The 24596-nt window shown below is 54.4% G+C and overlaps 2 protein-coding genes across 9 annotated transcripts in view; one reads left to right on the top strand and one right to left on the bottom strand.

Annotated features, from left to right (window-relative positions):
* The first annotated feature begins 2583 nt into the window (after positions 1-2583).
* ZNF687 (zinc finger protein 687) lies at positions 2584-11878 on the top strand. 4 transcript variants are annotated; one of them, XM_081225723.1, is made up of 9 exons: positions 2584-2694; positions 6110-8235; positions 8385-8563; positions 8984-9160; positions 9255-9417; positions 9563-9895; positions 10020-10132; positions 10327-10468; positions 10616-11878. In XM_081225723.1, the coding sequence occupies exons 2-9, from the start codon at positions 6127-6129 to the stop codon at positions 11111-11113; spliced, it is 3714 nt and encodes a 1237-aa protein (XP_081081849.1). In that variant the 5' UTR covers positions 2584-2694; positions 6110-6126; the 3' UTR covers positions 11114-11878. The 4 variants fall into 4 exon arrangements, with proteins under 4 accessions (XP_081081849.1, XP_081081852.1, XP_081081851.1 ...); XM_081225725.1 differs by having other exon boundaries at positions 2585-2709; XM_081225724.1 differs by lacking the exon at positions 2584-2694 and adding an exon at positions 4114-4204.
* Positions 11879-11958: 80 nt separating this feature from the next.
* PI4KB (phosphatidylinositol 4-kinase beta) overlaps positions 11959-24596 on the bottom strand; it is a 28381-nt gene continuing 15743 nt past the window's right edge. For all 5 annotated transcript variants that reach the window (XM_081225730.1, XM_081225729.1, XM_081225728.1 and 2 more), the window contains 9 exons: positions 24166-24393; positions 22575-22802; positions 20812-20921; positions 20122-20226; positions 19809-19932; positions 18818-19083; positions 14286-14418; positions 13921-14041; positions 11959-12854 (listed from right to left, as the gene is read on the bottom strand). In XM_081225730.1, coding sequence (XP_081081856.1) covers positions 12673-12854; positions 13921-14041; positions 14286-14418; positions 18818-19083; positions 19809-19932; positions 20122-20226; positions 20812-20921; positions 22575-22802; positions 24166-24393 — 1497 coding nt within the window. In that variant the 3' untranslated portion in view covers positions 11959-12672. The remainder of the gene's footprint in view (positions 12855-13920; positions 14042-14285; positions 14419-18817; positions 19084-19808; positions 19933-20121; positions 20227-20811; positions 20922-22574; positions 22803-24165; positions 24394-24596) is intronic.

Here is a 24596-nt window from a genome sequence, read left to right as displayed (position 1 = left end):
GCTGCTGCGCGCTTTTTCTAGTTATGAGTGGGGGCTACTCTTCATTGCGGTGCGCGGGCTTCTCATTGCAGTGGTTTCTCTTGTTGTGGACCATGGGCTCTAGGTGCACGGGCCCAGTAGTTGTGGCACATGGGCTTAGTTACTCCGTGGCATGTGGGATCTTCCTGGACCAGGGATGGAACCCGTGTACCCTGCATTGGCAGGTGGATTCTTAACCACTGCACCACCAGGGAAGTCCCAAGAATAGTTTTACTACACTAAAAATCCCCTATACTCCACCCATTCATCTCTCCCTCCATCCAAAACCTTAGCAACTACTGATCTGTTTATCGTTTCCATAGTTTTGCATTTTCCAGAATGTCACATAGTTGGAATCATACAGTATATAGCCCTTTCAGATTAGTTTCTTTCACTTAGCAATGTGCATTTAAAGTTCTTCCATGTGTTTTCATGGCTTGATAGCCCAGCTTTATTTTTCTCCTGGGCAATTTCTTACATGGTTCTGTATATTTTTCACTTATCATATTTATTGTCTTGTCCACAGGAATGTATGTATCACAAGGACAGGGATTCTTGTCTGTTCTGTTCACTGCTGTATCCCCAGTGCCCACAACAGTGTCTTATAGACGGTGCTCAAGAAGTATTAGTTGAACTAAAATATTTCTTAAATACAATTAGTGTATCTAATTGAAGAACAAACCTATCCAGAACCCTCCTGGCAAGGGAATATGTGAAAAAGTGTTTAGCTGTCTGCACTCTTAAGAATTTCAACTTCACTGCCTTCGACCTTGGGCAATTGACCTAACCGAACCTGTCTGTGCCAGTTTCCTGATCAGTAAAATGGAGCTAATAATAGCACTTCCCTCACAGGGTTTTGGTAACGATTAAATGAGTTACTATACATAAATTCTCATAATAGGTACCACACATGGTGCGTGTATATGAGTAGTAATTATGGCTCCTTACAGGAAGACTCAGAGAAGGAGATGAGAATGGAATGCCGGTTGGCTACATCCAGTATGCGATTCTAGTTAGTTGTTCAGAGGTGGACGAGGCGCCGTGAGCTGGGGCAATTGCAGGCAACCTTGAGAAAGACGGCGCCGGAATGGGGGGCACTAATCCCATTTGCCCATCGCTTTACAAAGCGCTTTTACATTCTAAACGCTTGAAATCCTCACAATCATGTCTGGTGGGCATTATGATCCCAATCTTATCCACGAAAAAACTGGTTCGGGGAGGTTGAACGACTTGCCCGATGGAACCATGTGATAAGTGGTGGCCCCAATATTCCCATCCAGAGGTTCTGATTCACACCTCAATACAGTCGCTATTACCCACGCAAACTCTCGGGGCGCGCCAGAGTGTCTGGGGTCCAGGGGTCCTGGACAGGGTAACAGAACCACCTTAATAACAACATCCAGGTTGTCAGCGGCTGTGGGCAAGGCAGGATGTGCAGGCTCGCCGGCCGGCTAGGGTGTGCGAGAGCTGGCACGCTGGACTTGCAGACGAATTCTGCAAGCGCTTACGGGTTAGAGAGTATCAAGGTAACTCAATTTCCTAGCATCTCCTCCCCTTCCCCGCCTCCAGGGGGCGTGGCAACAAAGCGCGGGAAAACCGGCCTCGACTCCACCCTCTACCCCCGTGCTGGGGGCGGGGAAAGGAGGACTCTTAAATGGGTAATGGACACGGGGCGGGTTTCCCCCTCCCCCATCCCCGTGCTTAGGAAGCATTCCACAATGCCGCTTTAAGATCCCTTTGGAAATGGCCCAGGCCACGCCAGCACGCTAACGTCACCTCTCCCCTACTTCCGGTCTGCAAGCCCGTCCCAGGCTTCAGGTACCGGTGCCTTCCACACTCCAAATCCCGCCCCCGCTACAAGCCCTCCTGCAGAGGGAGGAGCAGTAGGTGACGCCATCGCCCAGGAGCTATCCCGTGCGAGGACCCCATCCATTCAGATTATATGACGATTTAGACAGTGGGAAAACCGCAAGGAAATGGTCAACCAGATGACGTGATGCTTTCGGTGACGTCCCATTCTGTGACTTCTGCACGGCACGACTGACATTGGGGTTTAGCTTGAGAAAACACCTCAAACGGATCACACATCCGGGCTCCACTCGGGGCCAACGCGGTTCTCTTTAACCTGCCTTGCAACAAATAGAAGCAGAGTTCTCTAAATTTGCATAAGTGAACTGCAGGCTTCAGGGATCGCGGCCAATAGAGAGTGAGGGGGCGGAGACACACCTGGGATAGTCACCTCCTCCTGTAGGAAAGCAGGGAATCAGACTGGCTTCTTTTTAAACGACAGTGGCGGAGGCCAATCATTTTTGAGATGCACAGATGGGGCAGTGGGCCCCGGCGCAACCAATGGGAAGAAGCATCTCCAGAAGGACTAGGCTTCTTGCCCAATGAGGCTGGGAAGCCTGTGCGGAGCTGTTTCCGAGCGGCGGTACTTAAGACCAACCCAGTACGGAGCTGGGCGGGGCGCAGTACTGAACGACGGGGGTCTTGACCAATGGCGAGTGCGAAAGCGGGCAGCCCAGACCTGGAACGCGAAGGGAGCTGAGGGAGGGGGAGGCTGAACGGGAGAGAAGCAGGAAGTAGCGGCGGTCGTGGGGAGGGCGGCGGCGGCGGCGCAGCGACCGGAGCAGGGAAGAGACCGCCGGGTCTCGGCCCGCACTGGGAGCGGAACAAGTAAGCGTGCCTGGGGTAAATACCCGCCTTTGGCCCCGCCCCCTGGGGGGGCGGGTAAATACCCCCGCCCCTCCCCCACTTAGTCAACTACCCCCTCTCCATGCCGCCCCCCGGGATGGCTTCTACCGGGGCCCCGACGTCGCCTCCATTCCTTGGGGCCCGTGGGCGAAACTCCTAGCCTGTTGAAAGCACAGCCCCTAGCAGGGTAAACGTGGAGGGGGGGTCGGGGTCTCCAACTCCTGGCGCCCCCAGCCCGAGAGGCGTCCGAAGCGCGGCCCGGGGACTGGAAGCTGCGGGATGTCGCGACCTAAAATGGTGTCCGTGTCCGGGGGTGGGGGCGGGGGAACTGGGCCAGGCCGGAGCGGAGCGTGCACCCCGACTGGGCACGGGTCAACGTCCGGGCCCGGACGGGACCCAGGCTCGTGCCCCAGGCCGCGGCGTGCCTTCCGATTCCTCCCCAGTCTCGAGAGAGCCTCGGGAGCCCTCGTGGGGAGGAGGCTGCGCTGCGCAGGGAGGGAGGGGAGGAGGTCGGAGTTGGGACGGACCCCGGCTGGAGAGCTGCGAGTCTGGCAAAAACTGTCCCCTCCCCACTACTCTCTTTCCACGCCTCCCCTGCTCCGGTGTAGTCTTGGGCCGGGAGGTGCTGCGCGGCAGCTCCCCGAGGGCCTGGCCTGGCCAAGGCCCGTCCTTCCCTTAGCACGCTGGTGAGAGCTAGAAAAGCGCGGCGCGCCTCAGTTTCCCCTCTGGCTTCTCCCATGTACACCCCGCCCCCTTTTCGTAACCCTGGACATGCTCCCCGCGCGGGTCCTCGGCAGATGGCAGGGGCTTAATTCCGGCCGCTGCCCAGCTTGGCGGCAGTCTAATCGCCCCCGGCCGCCGGCCCCTTGCCCTGCTCTGCACAGCAGGCCCCGGGCCAGGGAAAGGGACGCGGAGCCCGCACCCGACCCAGGCCAGTTCACCCTCTTCCTGTTCAGCCCTTTCCTTTGGCTTTTGGGGAAGAGCAGAGGGAAGGAGGGGGGCTGGAGCCCAAGAGACAGGGCGCAGCAGCCGCAGAAAGGCCTGAGCCGTGGGGCGGGGAAGCCTCTTCGGCCTTGAGCTCCGCTGCTTGATCTACTGTCTGCTCCTGGCTCTCCGATGACCTCTAAGTCACTTGGACGCCAAAGGGGGAGTTGCTTGTGGGAGGCAAGATGTTTTCTCATAGTCCCCACTGATCTGTGCTCCACCAGCCCACTTTTCTGAGGGCCTGAGCGGAAGGTAGCTCTGGTCTCTTGGGGTCGGGAGGGAGCCGGCCAGGGGAGGGCCCTAGCGATCCAGCTGGGCAGAGGCAAGGGGCGGAGGGCTTTGTTTAAACCCAGATCCTGTAAATTAAGTAGACGGGGATGAGAGGAGCACTCCCCTTTCGTTCTTCCTCTACTTGGTACCCTCTCCCTCCACCCCCATCTTGGTCCCAGCAATGCCAGCTGCCACCTGCTGGGACTATCTCCAGTTACAGTCTAAAGGCTGGAAAGAGGTGAGAGAATTGGCCCTGGGAAATGGCTTGCCTTGTGGGCAGGGAATGTGGAGGGAAAGAGACTTTTTCAGTTGCTCTTCCTAGGTATAGAAACACTTGTGGGGAGAAATGGGTAGGGAACACACCTGGGTCCCCCACAAGCTCTAGGCTGGCCTTCTTGTTGGTTTAGTGCCACATAAGTCTTGTGGGACCTTTTTTTTTTTTTTTTTTTTTTTTTGTACTGGGACAGATGGGGGTTGGGTGAGACTTCCTGGGCCACTGTTGCCAAGGGAAAATGAAAAGGGTGAGGAGTGTGAGTTGGGGATAAACTGGGGTGAGGAGCTCAGAGCAGAAATGACAGGGGTGAGGGGCCTGGCTTTTCCCCGTTGAGGCAGCTGTGCTGGATAAGCTCATACCCTGGAGTTTTAGCCCTGAGAGAGCAAGATGGGGAAGGAGGGAAGGAGGGAAGGAGGAGGGGTTGGCTAGGAGAGGGCCAGGCACTCTTGGGAAGGTAGGTGAGCAAGCAGCAGGTGTTTGTGACAGGAGAGGCCTAGGCTGGGGCCCTTGTGACCAGACTGCTGTTATGGTTTTCCCGTTTCTTCTCTTTGTCTCTTTCTGTTCCTGTGTCTTATTCTTTCCATCTTGGTCTCTTGGGTAACTTCCCTGAGCCCACTTCTCCCTGTTAACCAAGCTAGATCTCCAGGTGCCAGTAATGACCCCAAGTGGCCCAGACTTGAGCTTACATGACCCCTGACTCTTGTCTCTGACCCCAGCCCTAGATTTCCAGTGCTTATTCCCTCCCAGCTCCTTTTCGGCCTGGCATATCCTTGTTGTCCTAGCTGTGATAATAAATCATACTCTGGGTTCTGGCTCTCATGTTTATGATTCATATCATGCTCAGAACAACCTTATGATATATAGATTACTTGTCCCCTCTTTCAGACAGCAAAAGTAAGGCGGTGGAGTAACTTGCTTATACAGCAGGCCATTGATAAGGCTGGAACTAGAATCAATTCTTACATCTTGTCTTAAGTCACATGCCCCTTTGTACACATGGCCTTTCAGATCTCTGTGGACCCCCAGAAGATCCATGAAGAATATGAATGGATCCCATGCTGCCATGAATGAGCCCTTAAACCTAGAGCATCATGTACATCCTCCTCCTTAATAGTAGTATTGATTAATTGATTCTGTGCTGGGCACAGGAGGGGTTGAAGTGGTTTCAGCTAAGATGCTCACTGAACTCCCTCCGTCTCTACTCCCTTATCTCTTATCTGTATTTTTTTTTAAGATTTACTTATTATTTATTTTATTTATTTTTGGCTGCGTCAGGTCTTAGTTGCGGCATGCGGAATCTTCGTTGAGGCATGTAGTGTCTTTCGTTGCGGTGTGTGGGCTTCTCTCTAGTTGTGGCACGCAGGCTCCAGGGTGCATGGGCTCTGTAGTTGTGGTGCATGGGTTCCAGAAAACGTGGGCTCTACAGTGCGGCCTGCAGGCTCTCTAGTTGAGGTGTACAAGCTCAGTATTTGTGGCGCGCGGGCTTAGTTGCCCCCACAGCATGTGAGATCTTAGTTCCCTGATCAGGGATCAAACCTGCGTCCCCTGCGTTGGAAGGTGGATTCTTTACCACTGGACCACCAGGGAAGTCCCTTTTATCTGTATTTCTGAGAAGTCTCTTTTCCTTTGCTTTCTCTGGATTTTGGTGTCCTCCCTGGAATGTGCATACTACATTCCTTTCAATTTTAGGGTTTGGCAAAACAGGTGCCTCCACCAGCTCTCTAGGATTTGCACTATGGTGGAGGTGTACCCAAGTCAGAGTGTGCGTGGGTTCTGAGAGCGGATGAATTTGGAGATCTTGAGGGAGGAGGTCCAGTGCTCTTGCTTCCAGAGGTCTCAGTTTCTCTCTCTTCTTCCTGTTTTCCTCAGGTCTGGGACCTGTTGCCATGGGGGACATGAAGACCCCTGATTTTGATGACCTCCTTGCTGCCTTTGACATCCCTGACATTGATGCAAATGAAGCCATACACTCTGGGCCAGAAGAAAACGAGGGGCCAGGAGGCCCAGGGAAGCCAGAACCCAGTGTAGGAGGTGAATCTGGAGAAGCAACAGCAGCAGCTGCCGGGGATGGCCCTGGCTTGCCCGCCCAGGCCTCTGACCATGGCCTGCCACCGTCAGACGTCTCAGCAGTCAGCGTCATTGTCAAGAACACTGTGTGTCCTGAGCAGTCAGAGTCCCTGGGTGGGAGTTCAGGAGGGGAAGGGGCCCGGGCTGGGGGAGTGACTAAGGAAGGGTCTATGGGACCTCGTCTGATGCAAAATGGTTTTGGGGGCCCTGAGCCATCCCTTCCAGGAACCCCGCACTCTCCAGCTCCTCCCAGTGGGGGTACCTGGAAAGAAAAATCCATGGAAGGGAAAGCTCCCCTGGACCTCTTTGCTCATTTTGGGCCTGAGCCAGGGGAGCATCCCGATCCCCTTCCTCCCTCTGCGCCCTCCCCACCTCGGGAAGGGGCCATGACCCCACCTCCCTTCTCCTCTCCCTTTGAGCTGGCCCGGGAGAACGGCCCAGCCCTGCTGCCCCCTGGTTCTCCCCCACTGCTGGGGGCCTTGAAGCAGGAAAGCTGCAGCCCTCTTCATCCCCAGAGCCTACCAGGCTCGGGCTCAGGCTCTAGCCCTGAGGCCACGGGCGTCCCTGCCAGTGTCTCCCCTTCCCGGGTTGCAGGGGTGTCCTTCTTCAAGAAGTCTCCAGGGCACCAGAGCCCTCTTGCCTCCCCTAAAGTGCCCAGCTGTCAGCCCCTAAAGGAAGAAGAGGATGAGGGACCAGTGGACAAGTCTCCCCCAGGAAGTCCCCAGAGTCCCTCTAGTGGAGCCGAGGCTGCAGATGAGGACAGCAATGACTCCCCTGCCTCCTCCACCTCCTCTAGGCCCCTCAAGGTACGGATTAAGACCATTAAAACATCCTGTGGGAATATCACAAGGACTGTAACCCGGGTCCCCTCAGACCCTGAGCCCCCTGCCCCCTTGCCTGAAGGGGGCTTCCTGGCAGAGGCTAGCCTCCTGAAGCTGTCCCCTGCAACCCCGACCCCTGAGGGTCCAAAGGTGGTGAGTGTCCAGCTGGGTGATGGCACGAGGCTAAAGGGCACCGTGCTGCCCGTGGCCACCATCCAGAACGCAAGCACTGCCATGCTGATGGCAGCCAGTGTGGCCCGCAAAGCCGTGGTTCTGCCTGGAGGCACTGCCCCCAGCCCTAAGACGATGGCTAAGAATGTGCTGGGTCTGGTGCCCCAAGCGCTGCCCAAGGCTGAGGGGAGGGCAGGGCTGGGGGCCGGGGGGCAGAAGGTGAACGGTGCCTCGGTGGTGATGGTGCAGCCCTCTAAGCCGGCCACCGGGCCGGGGGCAGGGGGTGGCACGGTGATCTCACGGACCCAGTCCAGCCTGGTGGAGGCCTTCAACAAGATCCTCAACAGCAAGAACCTGCTGCCTGCCTACCGGCCAAACCTGAGTCCACCGGCTGAGGCCGGGCTGGCCCTGCCTCCCACGGGCTACCGCTGCCTCGAGTGTGGGGACGCCTTCTCATTGGAGAAGAGCCTGGCGCGACACTATGACCGCCGGAGCATGCGCATCGAGGTCACCTGCAACCACTGCGCCCGCCGCCTAGTCTTCTTCAACAAGTGCAGCCTGCTGCTGCATGCCCGTGAGCACAAGGACAAGGGGCTCGTCATGCAGTGCTCGCACCTGGTCATGAGGCCGGTGGCCCTGGACCAGATGGTGGGGCAGCCGGACATCACTCCCCTGCTGGCTGTCCCACCTGCCCTCGGACCTCCAGCCTTGCCTGCCTTGGGCAAGGGTGACGGGGCCGTCACCTCCTCCGCCGTTACCGCAGTTGCCGCTGAGGCCCCTGTGCTGCCACTCTCAGCCGAGCCGCCTGCCGCCCCTGCCACCTCTGCTTACACCTGCTTCCGCTGCCTGGAGTGCAAGGAGCAGTGCCGGGACAAGGCCGGCATGGCTGCCCACTTCCAGCAGCTCGGGCCCCCCGCTCCCGGCGCCACCAGCAACGTGAGTTACTTTTCCCAGCCCCTCCCTGGGACAGGGACAGCCAGATGCCACGGGGACAGGATCTAGGAAGGTGTGGGGACTCGGTTAGGAGAAGGAATGGGGGACAGGCCACTCCTCACAGACTCACCTGGTTTCAACCCCCTTGACAGGTGTGCCCAACCTGCCCCATGATGCTCCCCAATCGCTGCAGCTTCAGCGCCCACCAACGCATGCATAAGAACCGACCTCCCCACGTCTGCCCTGAGTGTGGGGGCAACTTTCTGCAAGCCAATTTTCAGACCCACCTCCGGGAGGCCTGTCTGCATTTCTCTCGCCGCGTGGGATACAGGTGCCTCCCACCTCTCCTCCCCATAGTCCCTCAACACTTTTCCTCCTGTACTTGGTGGTCTCGTGGCTCCTGGGACCAGCCTTTCAGATGGCCTCTCACGGAGGCGAGCCCCATCTCTCCTGTTGAATCACTCAGCCCCGGTGTGTTGGCAAATGCAGCCAGAGCACTCTCTGCCTTCCCCGCGTTCCCCACGGAGAGGCAGCAGGCGGGGCCCCCTCCGGAGCATCAGCTCTGCCTCTCTGCCCCTCAGGCTTCCCTCGGGGAGCTGGGTGCTGCAGCTCCCTCCGTCCTCCACTTGCCCGTGTTCCCCCGCTGATGAACTCCTTAGAGTCCACCCAGTCCCCGAGAATGAGTGTGGGGTTGGAGGTGGCTGTGGAGGTGCCCGCAGCTCACCACGGCGCCTCCCACTTACTCCCCAAGGTGCCCCAGCTGTGCAGTGGTGTTTGGGGGTGTGAACTCCATCAAGTCCCACATCCAGACGTCACACTGCGAGGTTTTCCACAAGTGCCCCATCTGCCCCATGGCCTTCAAGTCTGCACCCAGCGCCCACGCCCACCTCTACACCCAGCATCCTAGCTTCCACACGCAGCAGGCCAAGTGAGACCTGGGGAGGGAGCGTGAGGAGGGGCGGGTGTAGGGGGCTGGGCCTCGATGGGGCAGGATGTCTGCACTGTCTTCTCCACCCGCCCAGGATGATCTACAAGTGCGCCATGTGTGACACAGTCTTCACTCACAAACCCCTGCTCTCCTCGCACTTCGACCAGCACTTGCTGCCCCAGCGTGTCAGCGTCTTTAAGTGCCCATCTTGTCCTCTGCTTTTTGCCCAAAAAAGGACCATGCTGGAGCATCTCAAGGTACAGGGGTCGAGGGATGGAGGCGGGGTGCTCAGCTGTGTTGACCGGGGACCCCTCCGGAAGTGGGAGCAGGGGAGGAGCCGGGACTCTGGCAAAGCCAGGCCCTCCCCCACACCAGCCATCCCCCCTTGTCTCCCTCTCACAGAACACCCATCAGTCTGGGCGCTCGGGGGAGGAGACTCCTGGGAAAGGGGCCGGGGGTGCCCTTCTGACCCCCAAGACTGAGCCTGAGGAGCTGGCTGTGTCTCGGGGAGGAGCAGCTGCCCCTACCGAGGAGTCTTCTTCATCCTCAGAAGAGGAAGAACTGCCCAGCTCCCCTGAGCCTCCTCGCCCAACCAAACGGCCCCGGCGAGAACTGGGGAGCAAAGGCGTCAAGGGCGGGGGTGGGGGCCCTGGAGGCTGGACCTGTGGCCTTTGTCACTCCTGGTTCCCTGAGCGTGATGAGTATGTGGGTCACATGAAGAAGGAGCATGGCAAGGTGAGTGGGGTGCCCCCGGGGAGCAAGATGAGCTAGAGGGGCAGCATTGGGATTGACCTATGTGGCAGTGGAGATGGGGTGCTGCATGGAGCCTGGCTGAGACCCCCAACCCCTGCTCTCCTAGTCAGTGAAGAAGTTTCCCTGCCGCCTGTGTGAGCGCTCCTTCTGCTCCGCCCCCAGCCTGAGGCGCCACGTCAGGGTCAATCATGAGGGTATCAAGCGAGTTTACCCATGCAGGTAACCCTTACCCCCTGGCCCCCTTCCTCTCTTCTGTCCAGCAGGGTGCCCCCAACCCTGGTTCCCCAAAGTACCTTCCCACCTGCCTCTTAGGTCTGAGTGGACTGATGGTTGAGGCCTCCTTCTGCTCAAGCCATGAACCTTGGTCTTTGGGCTGTGCCGCTGGAGCCCACCCCGCCCGCTCTCCCCTTTAGGTATTGCACAGAGGGAAAACGCACCTTCAGCAGCCGCCTGATCCTGGAGAAACACGTCCAGGTGCGGCACGGCTTGCCGCTCGGGGCCCAGTCCCCTGGCCGGGGGAGCGCCCTGGCTCGGGGCCCTGGTGCCAGAGCCCAGGTAGGCGGAGGCCCACCCTGCTGCATGAGGGCTGTGGGAGCGGGAGCCTGCACGGTTATAGCCGAGGCCTCAGGAAGCTGGGCAGGGGTGCCAGGGACGGTGGGGGTTGGTGACAGGGAGGCCCAGTTTCTTTACTCTCTTCTCCAGGGGCCGGGACGGAAACGCCGTCAGTCCTCTGACTCTTGCAGTGAGGAGCCTGACAGCACGACACCTCCAGCCAAGTCCCCCAGGGGTGGCCCCGGGGTGGGAGGCCACGGCCCCCTGCGCTACCGGAGCAGCAGCTCAGTGGGGCAGGGCCTCGTGGCGGGGCTGAGAGTGGAGGGCGGTACCCAGCAGTGCCTCGACTGCGGCCTGTGCTTCGCCTCCCCTGGCTCCCTGAGCCGGCACCGTTTCATCAGCCACAAGAAGAAACGGGGTGTGGGGAGTGCCAGTGCCCTGGGCCTGGGGGATGTGGAGGAAGAAGCGCCCCCTCCTTCCAGGTCTGACCCAGAGCGGGGAGGTTCACCCTTGCCAGCTTCTGGAGGCCCACTGACATGTAAGGTCTGCGGCAAGAGCTGCGACAGCCCCCTCAACCTCAAGACCCATTTCCGCACACACGGCATGGCGTTCATCAGGGCTCGGCAAGGGGGCAGTGGGGACAACTAGGGCCCAGGCCTGGGCTCACTAGCCCCCTCCCTCTTCCTTGGGAGCCTGGGTCACTGCTGCTGCCTGGTCCCTGGGCTGGGGAGTTCCATTAGAATTCATGTTTTGTTCAACTCCTCTCCCGCTAACCCCCAAGGACAAGCTTTTGAGAATGGTAGTTATCTGAGGTTCCTGCCTTGGGTTTGGCCCTGGGGTCCTAGTAGAGTGGGTCCTCCATTCCTTCTTTCTGAGCCCAACACTAATTATTTTCTTGCTGCAGCCCCCCATGTGGGACGGGGGGGTGGGAGGACGGGAAGGCCCAATGCTGGGGTGGTCAGGGGCACGCTCCTCAACCCCTGTGGGCACAGATGGCAGCCCTGGCCTTGCCCTAGTGCCCCCCTCAGACTCCCTGGCACTCAAGCCCTCCACCCCTGCAGTGCCTTTCACTTTTTTTTTTCCCCAGAAATCCGGGGTTGGGGGGGGGGTTGGTGGAGACGAGTCCTGTCAAGGGGGTCCCAGGGAGAGGAGGGGACAGGCTCTCAGGAATCCTTTATTCTTGTAGTAATAATAATACTAACAGTGGGGGAAACGGGAAGGAGAAAACCAGACCATTAAAACTGCTCGTGGTTTAATCCCCATTCAAGCTCCTCTTTTTGTGACTTAGACAATGTGGATGTGTCTCGGAGGGGGGTGAGTGACAAAGCTGGGAAGGCCCTTCTTCAGGGAAGAGGTGGTATTGGCCGAGACAGGCAGGGAAAAAGCAATCTTCCTCCACCTCGTTCTGTGTGGTGCCTTTTGTATCCTGGACACTGAGGCATCTGTTCACTCCCTACCCCTGAAAAAAAAATACAACTCAGAAATGACACAGATGGCTAACTCAGGACTTTATTTCAAACAAAAATTAAAAATAAAAAATTGAGAGCTATTTCCCTGGGTGTGGAGAAGGGATAAGGGCAAGGAATTCCCCACGGCTAGGCCAATACCCTCAGACCGGAGGGGCTGCGATCATTCCCTTCCTCACTCCTGGGATGGGGAACCTCAGCAAGTGCAGGACCCTATGCCAAAGCCCACCTACCAAGGGGAACTCGGGCTAGGGGGCAGTCCCCGGGAGGTGACAGAGTCGGGCAGCAGCACGGCCAAAGGCCAACCACAGGACCAAGTCCTTAGTACCAAGAACCTACTCTCTTCTCCTTCCTGGGACCCAGGACACATTAAGAGGATGGCCTGCGGAAAGAACCTCTCGAATCCTAGTGAGGAGAAGAAAGGCCCCCGTGTCCCTCACATTTATCACTTCTGTTCTCTGGAGGGCAGTGAGCCCTGGAGTCTGCCAGGTGGTAATACTGACACAGCTGGTGGGGGGGCGGTAGGGAAGCCCCAGCAAGTCTGGACCCCACAGCTGGTTCTCCCAACCCCCCTGGCAAGCTCTACAGTTACCACATGATCCTCTGTATTTCTTGCCTTCCATTTCCCTTGGTGGATGGCTGGGTGGGTGGGGCTTCCTGGTTTAGGGTTTCTCTGACGAGGGCCTTCCCAGGGAGGGTCCCCTGAATCCCCCACTGCTCCGGGGCCTGAGAAGGAGGATGTCACATGATGCCGTTGGTGAGGTACTGGAAGCCATCGTAGAGTTTGGTGGTGATCGACCGCATGCTGCCGTCCACCATCTGCTCCACCAGCAGCTGGAGCTGCTCCTCAGTCATGCTCATGTGGAACCTCTCCTTGAGGTTGCGGATGGTACTGGAGCCATGGAAGCAAGGAAGCTGAGAACCTGGGGGCAGCAGCAAGCAAACAGGGTCACGGATGGAAAGGAGGGAGCGGCAAGGTAACAGCCGCCACAGCCAGTGCAGAGCCGGGCTATCTAAGGTGCCCCTTCCCTCCCACCTCAGAGAGATCCCTGACAGTGTGGATGCAGTTCTGCTTGGGCACAGAAGGGAGAATTGGCAGGAGGCCCTTCTTGAGCCCTTTATCCCACAATCCTAAGCCCCTCTAGGTGAGGGCACGAGGGCAGAGGGCCAACACATCTCCCCCAGTAAGGGCGGAGGGAGCAGCCTTAGGACCCAGAGGGAGGGCTGGGAAGCATCTAGGGAATGGGCCCTGAACTGGGCACTCATCTGCTCGCAGGCCTCTGCCTATGCTACGCCTGACGCTCACAGATGACCTGGGCCACCGTCATCACGGGGCCAGACGGGGATGCTCCTGAGCAACAGCGACAGCCTGTGGGGTTGGGGCAGGGATGGGGAGGAGGAGACTGGCAGCTCAGACCCGGTGGACACCACAGCCTTGAGGGAGGGGGGACGAGGGCCCAGGGATCCTGGACAAAAGACTGTAGATGGCAAGGCCGTGAGGAAACAGCAGTGAAAGTAGATAAAGATGAGAGAGGAACCCCTCTCGGCTCAGAGCAGAAGGGCTGAGTGTCAGGACAGGGAAGGGGGTCTGAGGAGAGGGCAATCAGAGGTCAAAGGCCAATGACTGCAAACACCTGAGTTGGTGAAGAGCCGAGCGATGGAAGTTACACGAGGGGTGGGGAGATGAGAAGGGACCAGGAGGCTGAAGACGGGACTGTCCTTTCTCTGAATGCACCTGGGAGGCAGTTTGCTGCCTTGCCCTCCCACCCCCAGGACTAGCTCTGTCAGGAATCGGGAGGAATGTGCGGAAGGAGAAACAGGGCACCGGACCAGAGCTGGAAACCCTCTGGGAGGCCCCACCCCCAGTCTTGAGGTGTAGTAATCAACTTTCTGGAGGTTCCATGCCCCAGGGCCCCAACGTAAGTGGGAATCCCAGGGCACTATGGGTACCGCCCTATCGCCAAACGCCTGGCTTCTCCCCAGCCCCACCTTGCTGCATGATCTCCACGATCTGCACCACTTTATCCATGTGTTTCCGAGCAGCAATCAGCCCCTGCAGCATCAGCATCTTGTAGTAGTTGAACATGTCGCCATCCAGGCCACCCATCACCTGGGAGGAGAGGAGAGAGCTGTGTGCGCAAAGGAGCTCAGCGTCAGAACTTCCTCCCTTGGGCCAACGTGCCAAATTCCGTTACTTCCCCAACTCTTATCAGGCAGGAAGCCTCCCAGGACATCCAACCTCACCCTGACTTATTGCCATTTCTGTTCTGTTTGTCCCCATTTGGGGGGAGCCCGTCAGCTCCCCATCTCACGACAGAAAGAACACAGTGAGGCACCTCTCCTTCCTGACTCACGTCTACAAACTCTGTGGTCAGCTTAAAGGCTGATGTCTCAAAGCCCAGGTTTCGGGGTGAGCTGGACAGGATGAAGCCAAAGTCGATGTGGATGATGTGGCCTTCTGCGTCCAACAGGATGTTCCCATTGTGTCTGAGGAGGGGGCGGAGCAGAGGGAGAGGCAGCAGTAAGTCCCACGGAGGTGGGAGCTTCCAGCTGCAACACACTGGCCACAGGGCACCAGGCAAGGGCCCCGCCACGTTTCCCGCTGCCTGTAACTCTGGGTCCAGCCTCCTAGAACCCAAAGCTAGCAGTGAGAAGAAAGGAAATCAGAAAAGGAAACTGCTAACAAAGCCTGTGGGGTCTCACTTGCTATCATTAACAGCTTAATAAAATAGGTTAAGATGATCCAAATTTCCCGGTAATTGTGATTCTAAGCACCCAAGCCAATCCCAATCTAGCAGAGAACTGGGAAGCTAGGAAAGAAGGCCTCGGCGCGCCAACCAGCTGTTACGGAGGCCAAGCACTTGGCTTAGGGGGAGGCCTCCAGTCACAACCTAATTACCTGTGTTCTGTTTGTAATTCCTATCGGCCCATTGCAGATCAGAAGCCCCACCCCACCGGAAGGGAGCAGAGACCCCAGGCTGAGTGGAGTTTAAATGTGAAATAGTCTGGGGCTTCGAGGAGTCAGTTTTAACTATCTGGTAAAACCACTTATGTAAAAAAATTCTCAGGAGGCAATTCCTACAGGCTAGCTGCTGGAAGAACAGTTAAAGGGAGATAAATCCTAGGTCTCTGTGATTCCCACATGAATGGCCAGTCGAAAGAGGAACAATTAACATGCAAAGCATGTGAGGCCTGGCCCATAACAGACCTCCTCAGTGTCAACAGAGGCTTTGTTAGGCTAAGTGCTCACGGTCTGAGGCCACCTTCTCTGGGGTTGGTCTGACTGGCCAAAAGACGGGACAGAGGGAGAACCCAGTCCCACCCGAGTCCTTCCCCCTCTGGGAAAGCATGACAAGTTTAGCAACACACACAATCTTGAAAGCCAGAAAGTTCTAGATGTCCTAGTCCAGCCTCTCATTTTACAGGTGAGAGGTGAGGAAACAGAGGCCATGAGAGGAAAACTGACTGACTTGTCCAAGGTCCCAGGCCAGTGAGAGGCAGTTTCGCTCTCTCCTTAAGTGCTGGAGTTGGCTCCAGCCGCAAAGCTACGGGGAACTCATTCTGAAGCAGTTAAGGAGACCTTCAACTGCTTCCCGCTTGGGGCCCCCTTCACCGCTGCCACTTCTCTCCAGTGGATGAGTCCATTCATGACTTGACTATATCTACTCTTTTTTGAGTTATGAAAGGTTAACCAGCTGCCTGCCCCCCTCTCCCCCTTTTAAAGGATGGACTCCCTTCTTCCAAATATATTTGTCTCCTAAGGAAAAGCCCAGAGGCCTGACTAGCACCTGCTTCCCTGCCTCCACTTACTCAACCCAGGGGTTCAGGCTCCAGGCTCTCTGGGCCCTGGGTTCCAAATGCTGACTCTTTAGGGATAGTCTAAAGCTTGCAACCAGATTCCTTATAAATAATGACCTTTCCCCTCAGTCCTCAAATGCAAAGCCTCTGCTGGCTTTACCTGTAAGGCTGGCAGGGTGGAAGGAGCACAGGTTCTGAAAGTTCCCTGACCCTTATTTCCCTCCTGAGGAAACACCTGTCTGACAGCATTTTCATCTGGTTTCAATATAAGAATGTCAGGCCAAACAGGCCTGTGAAAAGATGCTCAACATTGCTAATTATTAGAGAAATGCAAGTCAAAACCAAAATGAGGTAACACCTCATACCAGTCAGAATGGCCATCATCAAAAAGTCTACAAATAATAAATGCTGGAGAGGGTGTGGAGAAAAGGGAATGTAAATTGGTGGAGCCACTATGGAAAACAGTATGGAGGTTCCTTAAAAAACTAAAATTAGGACTTCCCTGGTGGCACAGTGGTTAAGAATCCGCCTGCCAAAGCAGGGGACACAGGTTCAATCCCTGGTCCAGGAAGATCCCACATGCCATGGAGCAACTAAGCCCGTGTGCCACAACTACTGACCCTGCATGCCACAACTACTGAGCCTGTGTGCCACAACTACTGAAGTCCGCACACCCTAGAGCCCGTGTTCCACAACAAAGAGAAGCCACCGCAATGAGAAGCCCACGCACCGCAACGAAGAGTAGCCCCCACTCGCAGCAACTAGAGAAAGTCCACGCTCAGCAACGAAGGCCCAACGCAGCCAAAAATAAATTAATTAATTTAAAAAAAAGATACATGCACCTCAATGTTCACTGCAGCATTATTTACAATAGCCAAGGCAAGGAAGCAACCTAAATGTCCATCAACAGATCAATGGATAAATAAGATGTGGTGTGTATGTGTATACGTGTACACACACACACACACACACACACACACACACACACGAATATTACTCAGCCACAAAAAAGAATGAAATAATGCCATCTGCAGCAACAGGGATGGACCTAGAGATCATCATACTAAATGAAGTAAGTCAGAAAGACAAATATTATGTGGTATCACTTCTATGTGGAATCTAAAAAACTAATACAAATGAACTTATTCACAGAACAGAAACAGACTCATAGACACAGAAAACAAACTTATGATTACCAAAGGGGAAGGGGGCAATAAATTAGGAGTATGAGATTAACAGATACACACTACCATACATAAAATAAACAAGGGCTTTCCTGGTGGTGCAGTGGTTAAGAATCCGCCTGCCAATGCAGGGGATACGTGTTCGAGCCCTGGTCTGGGAAGATCCCACATGCCACAGAGGCAACTAAGCCCATGCGCCACAACTACTGAGCCTGCGCTCTAGAGCCTGCCTGCCACAACTACTGAGCCCGGGTGCCAGAACTACTGAAGCCCATGCACCTAGAGCCCATGCTCTGCAACAAGAGAAGCCACCACATTGAGGAGCCCACACACCTAGAGCCCGTGCCCTGCAACAAGAGAAGCCACCACATTGAGGAGCCCACACACCGAAGTGAAGAGTAGCCCCTGCTCGCTGCAACTAAAAGAAAGCCCGCAGGCAGCAATGAGGACCCAATGCAGCCAAATAAGATAAATTAATTAAAAAAAATAAAATAAACAACAAGGATTTACTGTATAGCACAAGGAAGTGTAGTCAATATCTTGTATAAAACTATAATGGAGGGCCTCCCTGGTGGCGCAGTGGTTGAGAGTCCGCCTGCCAATGCGGGGGATTCGGGTTCGTGCCCCGGTCCGGGAGGATCCCGTATGCCGCGGAGCGGCTGGGCCCGTGGGCCATGGCGGCTGAGCCTGCGCGTCCGGAGCCTGTGCTCCGCAATGGGAGAGGCCACAACAGTGGGAGGCCCGCATACCGCAAAAAAAAAAAAAAAAAAAAAAAAACTATAATGGAAAAGAATCTGAAAAAGAATGTGTGTGTGTATGTGTGTGTGTGTATACCTGAATCACTTTGCTATACACCTGAAACTAACACAATATTGCAAATCAACTATACTTCAATTAAAAAAAAAAAAGAATGTTAGGCCATCATAGGCACTTAATAGATGCTAGATTTCTGATAAGTGGCTCTGTTTAGCTGATCTTAATGTGCTGCCGTAACACTGGAAGCACAGGCCACTGAATGAGTGCTTTCCCAGGACAGCTGCCCTATGCCCTCGGAGAGGCACAACTCACAGGAGCATTCTAGGTATTGACCCTGAGTCACTGTCTGGAGACAGTCTTAAAAAGCAGAGCCTCAAGGGTGTAATTATCTTTGTATGGTATGTTGTTCATCTACGTGCGAAGTTGAGCTTCATAAAGGTCACATGATATCGAGAGAAATGACAGCTCTGGGCAAAACAACAGATACGTAAGAGTTCTGGAAATCATATGTTGGAACGAGGAGGAGCGTGTAGGGCTGGGAGTTTCAACTCTGTGTCCACTGTGTCTCACAACCATCTGCGCCTTTCTGCTGTCAGTCACCACCACTGCCCTCAGGCCAGGCCTCACTACCTCTAGCTTCATTGCAAAGGCCCACTTACATCCAACATCACCCACGGTGCCAAAGGGCGCATTCACTCAACACAGACTGGATCACGGCACTCCCTCTGCCTGCAGAATAAAACTCCTCAGCCTCATAATGAAGGCCCCACTAATCCGGCCTCAACTTATCTGACATCACTGCTACTACTGTGCCATGCAGTGTGGCCCAAGCTTTAATCACCTCGAGCAGTTTCCTCTGCCTGGGACATCCTTCCCCCGCAGCTTTCTCTGTCCTCATTCTCATTCGTCCTTCAAGACCCTGCTTGCTCAAACCCTTGCTCCTCCCATGAATCCTTCACTTCTTTGGCCCTTACCCTGATACTTGTCAGTCTGCCTCCTAGCCTTAATGGCACATGAACGTGTCTGTCTCTGCTTAAAATATGTTGTTTCACCTTTACATTTTGGCAATGGAAGGTCGTGATGAATAAATGAAGGGCCAGAGGGAACCCTGAAGGAAAGGTTAGGACGAGGGACAGGAATTCACCTACCTGTCTTTGACTTGCAGCAGGTAGCAGACCAAGCAGTAGCCAGCACAACTCTGCACAAAATTGCGCTGAGCACTGAGGAATGCCTCAGTAGTGTAACTGCCATGCTCCTGCAGGAAGTAATCGAGCAAGGAGAGCTGTGACTGTTTCTTCACCTGGTGGATAGACACAGCATTGACCACTGGTTCAATCATGCCACTGTCGGCCGAAATCACAAGAATCTTGTATGGCTTGATCCACAGGGGTACTCGCTCCTGTTCCCAAATGGACTGTGAGGAAACACAGAGGCATTGTGACTCTCTCTAAATGGGGGGAGGAGGCTAAAATCCCCTCTGTCCCCAACCTTGGACAGTTCCCATCCTTAGTGGCCTTGAATTCTAGGCCACCGAGTGAGTAAAACCCCCTGATCCCACTGAGAAGCAGGAAGTTTTGAAAGGAAGTCCAGGGTCTGACAAGACACAGGGTGGCATGTGGGAAGGGTACCCCGTAGAGAGAGATCCACAGAAGGGAGGGGGAAGAGGGGACCTTGCTGTCACCTCCCAAGCTGGGTGAGTGGGAGCTATATCAACCCAAGCTGAAAGAACAGGGAAAAAGACCAAAAAGGATTTAGGGTCAGAGAAAAGTTTCTCCAGAAAATGAAAATATTTATATAAAGAACTGATTAAACAGGTGAAGTTGCTTGTAGGCAACTAACCTGGGGGTCAGGGACTGACATCTCAGCCCACTGCAACCCACTTGCTGCAAATCAGTTGGGAGTTCCGATCAGTGATCAGAACAGGTGCCAGTCACAAAAGGGCCACAAGAGGTCGCTGTGGAGCCGCTCCCGGGGCTGTACTTCCTGGTAGGAGCACCAGCTTAGCTTAACATAAATCCAACTTAGACCTGGGCAGGAAGATGGTCCCCAGCAGAGCTCCCTGCAGAAGGACCTGCGTGATCACCTCAGGTGGGCTGCAGATGGGCTGAGTTTCCCTTCTTTCTCCCTCCCTTCTCTTACCTGCAGTTGCTTCAACACCTGGAAGGCCAGCAGCTCCTGCCGAAGGTCATCCCCACACTTGACAATGACTGACAGGAGCCGCCAGTTGGGGAGATGGCCATAGGGGGAGCCCTCTCTAATGCGCCTGTGAAGAGAAGCAAAAAGGTATCAAAGGGTGATGCCAGGTTGAGGACAGAGACACGGCTTCTATCAAAAATCCAAATCAAACTCCTCACAAGGTAAGGACTCAGACCTCCGCCTGGGGGCCTGATGGATTTTGCCGGCGGGTGGTGAGCTGAGAGACAGTATGGATGGTGGACTCCACCCAACTCACCGCACTTTCTCCTGCCAGGGCTCTTTGAGAGCAACTGCAGAAGGGTCTTCTGGGTCTCGTTTGAAGGCTGTGGGGGTGTGAGCCAGCTGCTCCGAAAGGCGCCGTCTAGCAGGAAGAAACTATATCATTTGCTTGGAGGAGTTACCCCAGATCCTCATGTCCCTGTCTATGCCAGCATTTCCTGCACTGATTCCTTGATTCTGGGCACACAGGGATAGAAACCTGGGCTGAGAAAGACTCACGGAAGGAAACACACCACTGATATCTTTTTGCTAATCTGGTGGTTTGTAATCATGTTCAATGCAGATTACCAGGCCCTGCCCATTCTCCTACCAAGATTCTGCATTCAGAACAGGTGTGGCTCCCGCATCTGCATTTCCAACAAGATCTCCTCCCTCTCCCTGGATTCTGACACGTGTGTCCTCAGACCCACTCTGGGAAATGCCGTTGTAATTCCTTCCTCTGGTGCTTTCATTCCTTTGGAGTCCTTTTAAAATTTAACTTCTTTCTGTAGTAGTCCACTAATTTCTCAACCCACACCTTCAATGCCTCAAGTTTGGTGGCCTCAGGACAAGGACAGAGTAAGGAGAGAGAAGAGGGAAGGACACAGGCTGACAGAGAGGAAGCGGACAGAGAGAAAGGCAGTGCCTAAGAGAGGGATGAATGACGGGCAACATGGTCTGGCCATACCGGATGTCGCCTGCTGCAATGAACACAGGCTCCTTGCTCTCCTGGCTGGTGATGCTGTCCACGGAGAACTGGGAGATGTTGTCACAGCTGTTGGTGTGCACTTCAGGGAGCTGGGGAGAGCAGGGGACTGCAGGTCAGAAGCGCTGAGCACAGGGCTTGCCTCTTTCACCTCCTCCTCAGATCACCCTGCGTGCTGCCAGGTCCACGACACGATCAGCGCTCCCTTCCAAACCCTGCTCCAAAAAGCCTCCCCTGGTTACGCACCATCCTGACCACTTGGACCCCAAACTGCCTAGCCACCCCCCCCGCCACAGATCCTCTAGCAGTGTTTTTCAATGTGTCAACTACCCGCATCAGAATTACCTGGAATGCTGCTAAAACGTAGATCCCAAACCCCACCATCAATCTGAATTAGAATTACTGGGAATAGGATCTGGAAGTCTGAATTTCTAACAGGTTCTCCAGAAGACTTCTAACACACTCAAGTTTGCAAACCACCGCCATGACCATCACAGAAAGCTGAACTTTCAGGCTTATATTGAGAGCTCCCCAAGGCCAGGGATGCATTCTCCCTTAGGGTCCAGAAAAGACCCTCTCCAGGCTAGGTTCCTCTGAGCAATTTCTTCAACTTAAGTCATTCAGTCTTATCTCCCCATCTCTCTCTAACTATATTCTACCAGACCCCATGGTCCATATCAAGTCCCTTCTTTACTCTTTCCTTTGTACAAGTGCATTTCTCCTTAACCCCATTGATCAATTACTGCACATTGCCTTGTTGTGTATCTTATACACAGATTTTTTTCTTAAATGTCTGCATCCAGTCTCCCCATTTGGACTGTAAGCTCAAGTACAGAGTCTGCCTTTTCACAAAGTGAAATCTGGTTGTGCTACAGCTCTAATAAAATCCTGCTCTGGATCCCTATAACCCCAGAACAAAATCCAAGTTTCTTTCCACAGCTTACAGGATCCTTCTTACAAGCTGACCCATGACGGCCTCTCCAGCCTCATTCTTCACCACCTCCTCATCTCACGACCACACATCACAGCCACACAAAATTTCTTTCTATTCTTAAAATGGGCCAAGCTCTCTCATGTCTTCCAGTCTTTGCACTTGCTGTCTCCTCTGCCTGGAATACTCTGTACAGCTAATTCCTACCTACCTTCAGGCCTCAGCTGAGATATTATTTCCTCCAGGAAATCTTCTGGGGCATGTCCAACCCCAAGTCTGGAATAAGTGCTACCTCCACCCTCAGGTGCTCCCATGACACCCCATCCTCTCCAGCACAACCTGGATCACACCTCACTACACCTACCTGCTGACTGGCCTCGTTCCCTCTCCTATTAGGTCATAAGCCCCTTGCAGGCAGGGGCCAAGCCTTGTTTACTAGCACACAGCACTCAGGGCTGGCACAAAGGCCCCCCATAAACATTCCTTGAATGAATGAATGTATGACTGATTCTTCTCTGCGTTCCTAAGACAACTTTATATCGTAGGTGTTCAATATATATTTTGATTAAATTTTTCACACTCCCCTGGGCTTAGAAGTTCCTTCTTACAGTAAGCCCAAATTCTTCTTGCAGGAAAACGAGCTCCACTTGAATCTGTTCCAGACCAGAGCTGTGCAGAGCTGTCCCCTCTCACACCTGTCACTACCTATGGCACTCATTTGGGTACTTGCTTCAGCCTGCCTCAGGGTGTGTTGGGTTGTCTCAAATACATTGAAAGTTCCAGAATAGGTGCTGTGCCCTTGGAGCTCCCTCACCTCCACCTGCAGCTCGCCTATGTCATCCACCGACCAGGCCTCATCATCGTTGTCATAGTTGGGCACAGTGCTGAAGCTGCCTGCCCGCTGCTCGTGGGTGATGCCACATTCGGGCAGGTTCTCTACAGACCGGGTGCTACGAATTCGGTTCTCTGGGATCCGGGCGGGGACGTTGGTGGTGTCGAAGTTTTCACATTCGAGGACTTCCACGTAGATCAGGTAGGGAGCCTGCAGGTAAGTGAGAACAGTATTTGCAACTTACCTCCACCACTGTTCCCCCCAACCCTCAACTCTGCTAACACGGTTCTTCCTGCTGCCCACTCCTGCTCCAACCTGAATCCATCGGTCCCCTGACACCAGGAATGCCATATTTAGGGTAGGAACTTATCTTATGGGTGCTGCTACTTTGTGAGCTCCATTCTTAACATCTTTCAGTTCTCTCCTTAATTAAAAACATACCTGAGGTGTTTCCCTCTTCAGCCATGGCTAAAATACTAATGTTTTCCCCTGAAGTAGTGCTTCTTAAATGTTGGTTTGCATGAGAACCACCTCGGGTGCATGTTGAAAACTGACTTACTTGGGGCCCAACCCAAATCTAGTAACTCAGTCTGGGGCTGGAGCCCAGGAATCTGCATTTTTAAAAAGGCATCCACCTTCCCCAGGTGGTTCTACTACAAGAGGTGTCCCCCAAACTGAACAGGACACAGTCTTGTAAAGCAGTGGTCCACACGCTATTCTGCTTATGTACTTCCTAAAAGTATTTTGAAAAATCATGTATCCCCTCAGTTTTAAGTTGACAGCTAAAAGTTTTCATGGGAAGTTAGTTGCCAAAGTATATACTTTCTGGTGTCATGCAAATATTGATATTTTAAAATAAAACTGTTACATCACTGTCTTAAAAAAAAAAAAAGAATTTGGCTGAGAGAGTACGCAGGTCTTTAAAATGTTTCAGCTCAGCTTCAAAATGTATAGATGATGCACCCGGGCAAAACCATTCCAAACCATCAATTACCACCCATTCAGAGAGGCCTGAATGCCTCTGTGGGCTTGTCCTAAAAACAGACAAAACGAGTGGGAAAAAGTTGGGCATCGTTCCAAGCAGGATTCTAATCTTCAATGCGTCTTCTGGGAAAAAAAATCTGAACCATTAGTGCTCATTTCAACCAGCAGACTAATTTAGCTAATTCTCTCCTTCTCCCTGCCCACTGTGATCAGAAAAGGTCTTAGAAACAAAGATTTCTCTACTCTCATTGTTGCTGTACCTGGAAAGCCTAAGAGTTATAGAAGGGCTGGAGAAGAGCTACCAAAAGGACTGTGAGGAGCGGAGAAGAGCGGCTCTCTCCTGAGACATGGCAAGAGGCAAGCTGAAAAGACCAGGCCTCTTTGATCCAGAAAAACAAAGCCCAAGAAGGGGGACAGGAGGGCCCTCGGAATCACAACAGTACTCAGGTGAAGTCAAGGCTGACACGTGCACGTGAGCTACGGAGGGAGTCTAGGATGCTGGTGGGGCACCCCTGGGCACATACACACACCCTGGACAACGACAGGAGTAGTCAGATGAGGGGTATGGTTTGGGCCAGAGCCCACCTACCTTGTCCTTAGAGTTGAGGACAACAGCCTGGGTGTGGGGCACGCGGACCACGTGGTGGTCAAAACCAGCAGTGGGCAGCCAGACTCGGGCAGGGAGCTTATGGTTGAGCAGGGAGAGCTCTGAGATCAGCCGCTGTGTTTTCTGTTCCTTGGTGGGGAGCGTGGCCAGCCGCTTGCCAATCGCCATCAGGGACTTGATGAATTCTCGCTCGGGAGCCAGTCTGACGGGCTACAGGGGGTTGGGGTGAAGTAGAAGATGGTGAAGAAACCATAGAAAAAAGTGGCCCAGTCACTCCTGGCCATGCAGGGCAGGAGTCTCAGTGTCTCTAGAACTCCAGGGAAGGAGCTACCTTTAGGCCCTTGTAGGAGATCCCGCCCACCCCTGTCAACTTGAATTGGGAACAGGTGGAAAAGCCAGCACGGTCCTTCTCC

Source organism: Mesoplodon bidens (genome assembly GCF_964165515.1).
Source record: "Mesoplodon bidens genome assembly, chromosome: 2".
NCBI classification, from domain to species: Eukaryota; Metazoa; Chordata; class Mammalia; order Artiodactyla; family Ziphiidae; genus Mesoplodon; species Mesoplodon bidens.
Note: the sequence above shows the minus strand (reverse complement) of the source record. Positions and strands in the feature narration are given on the sequence as shown.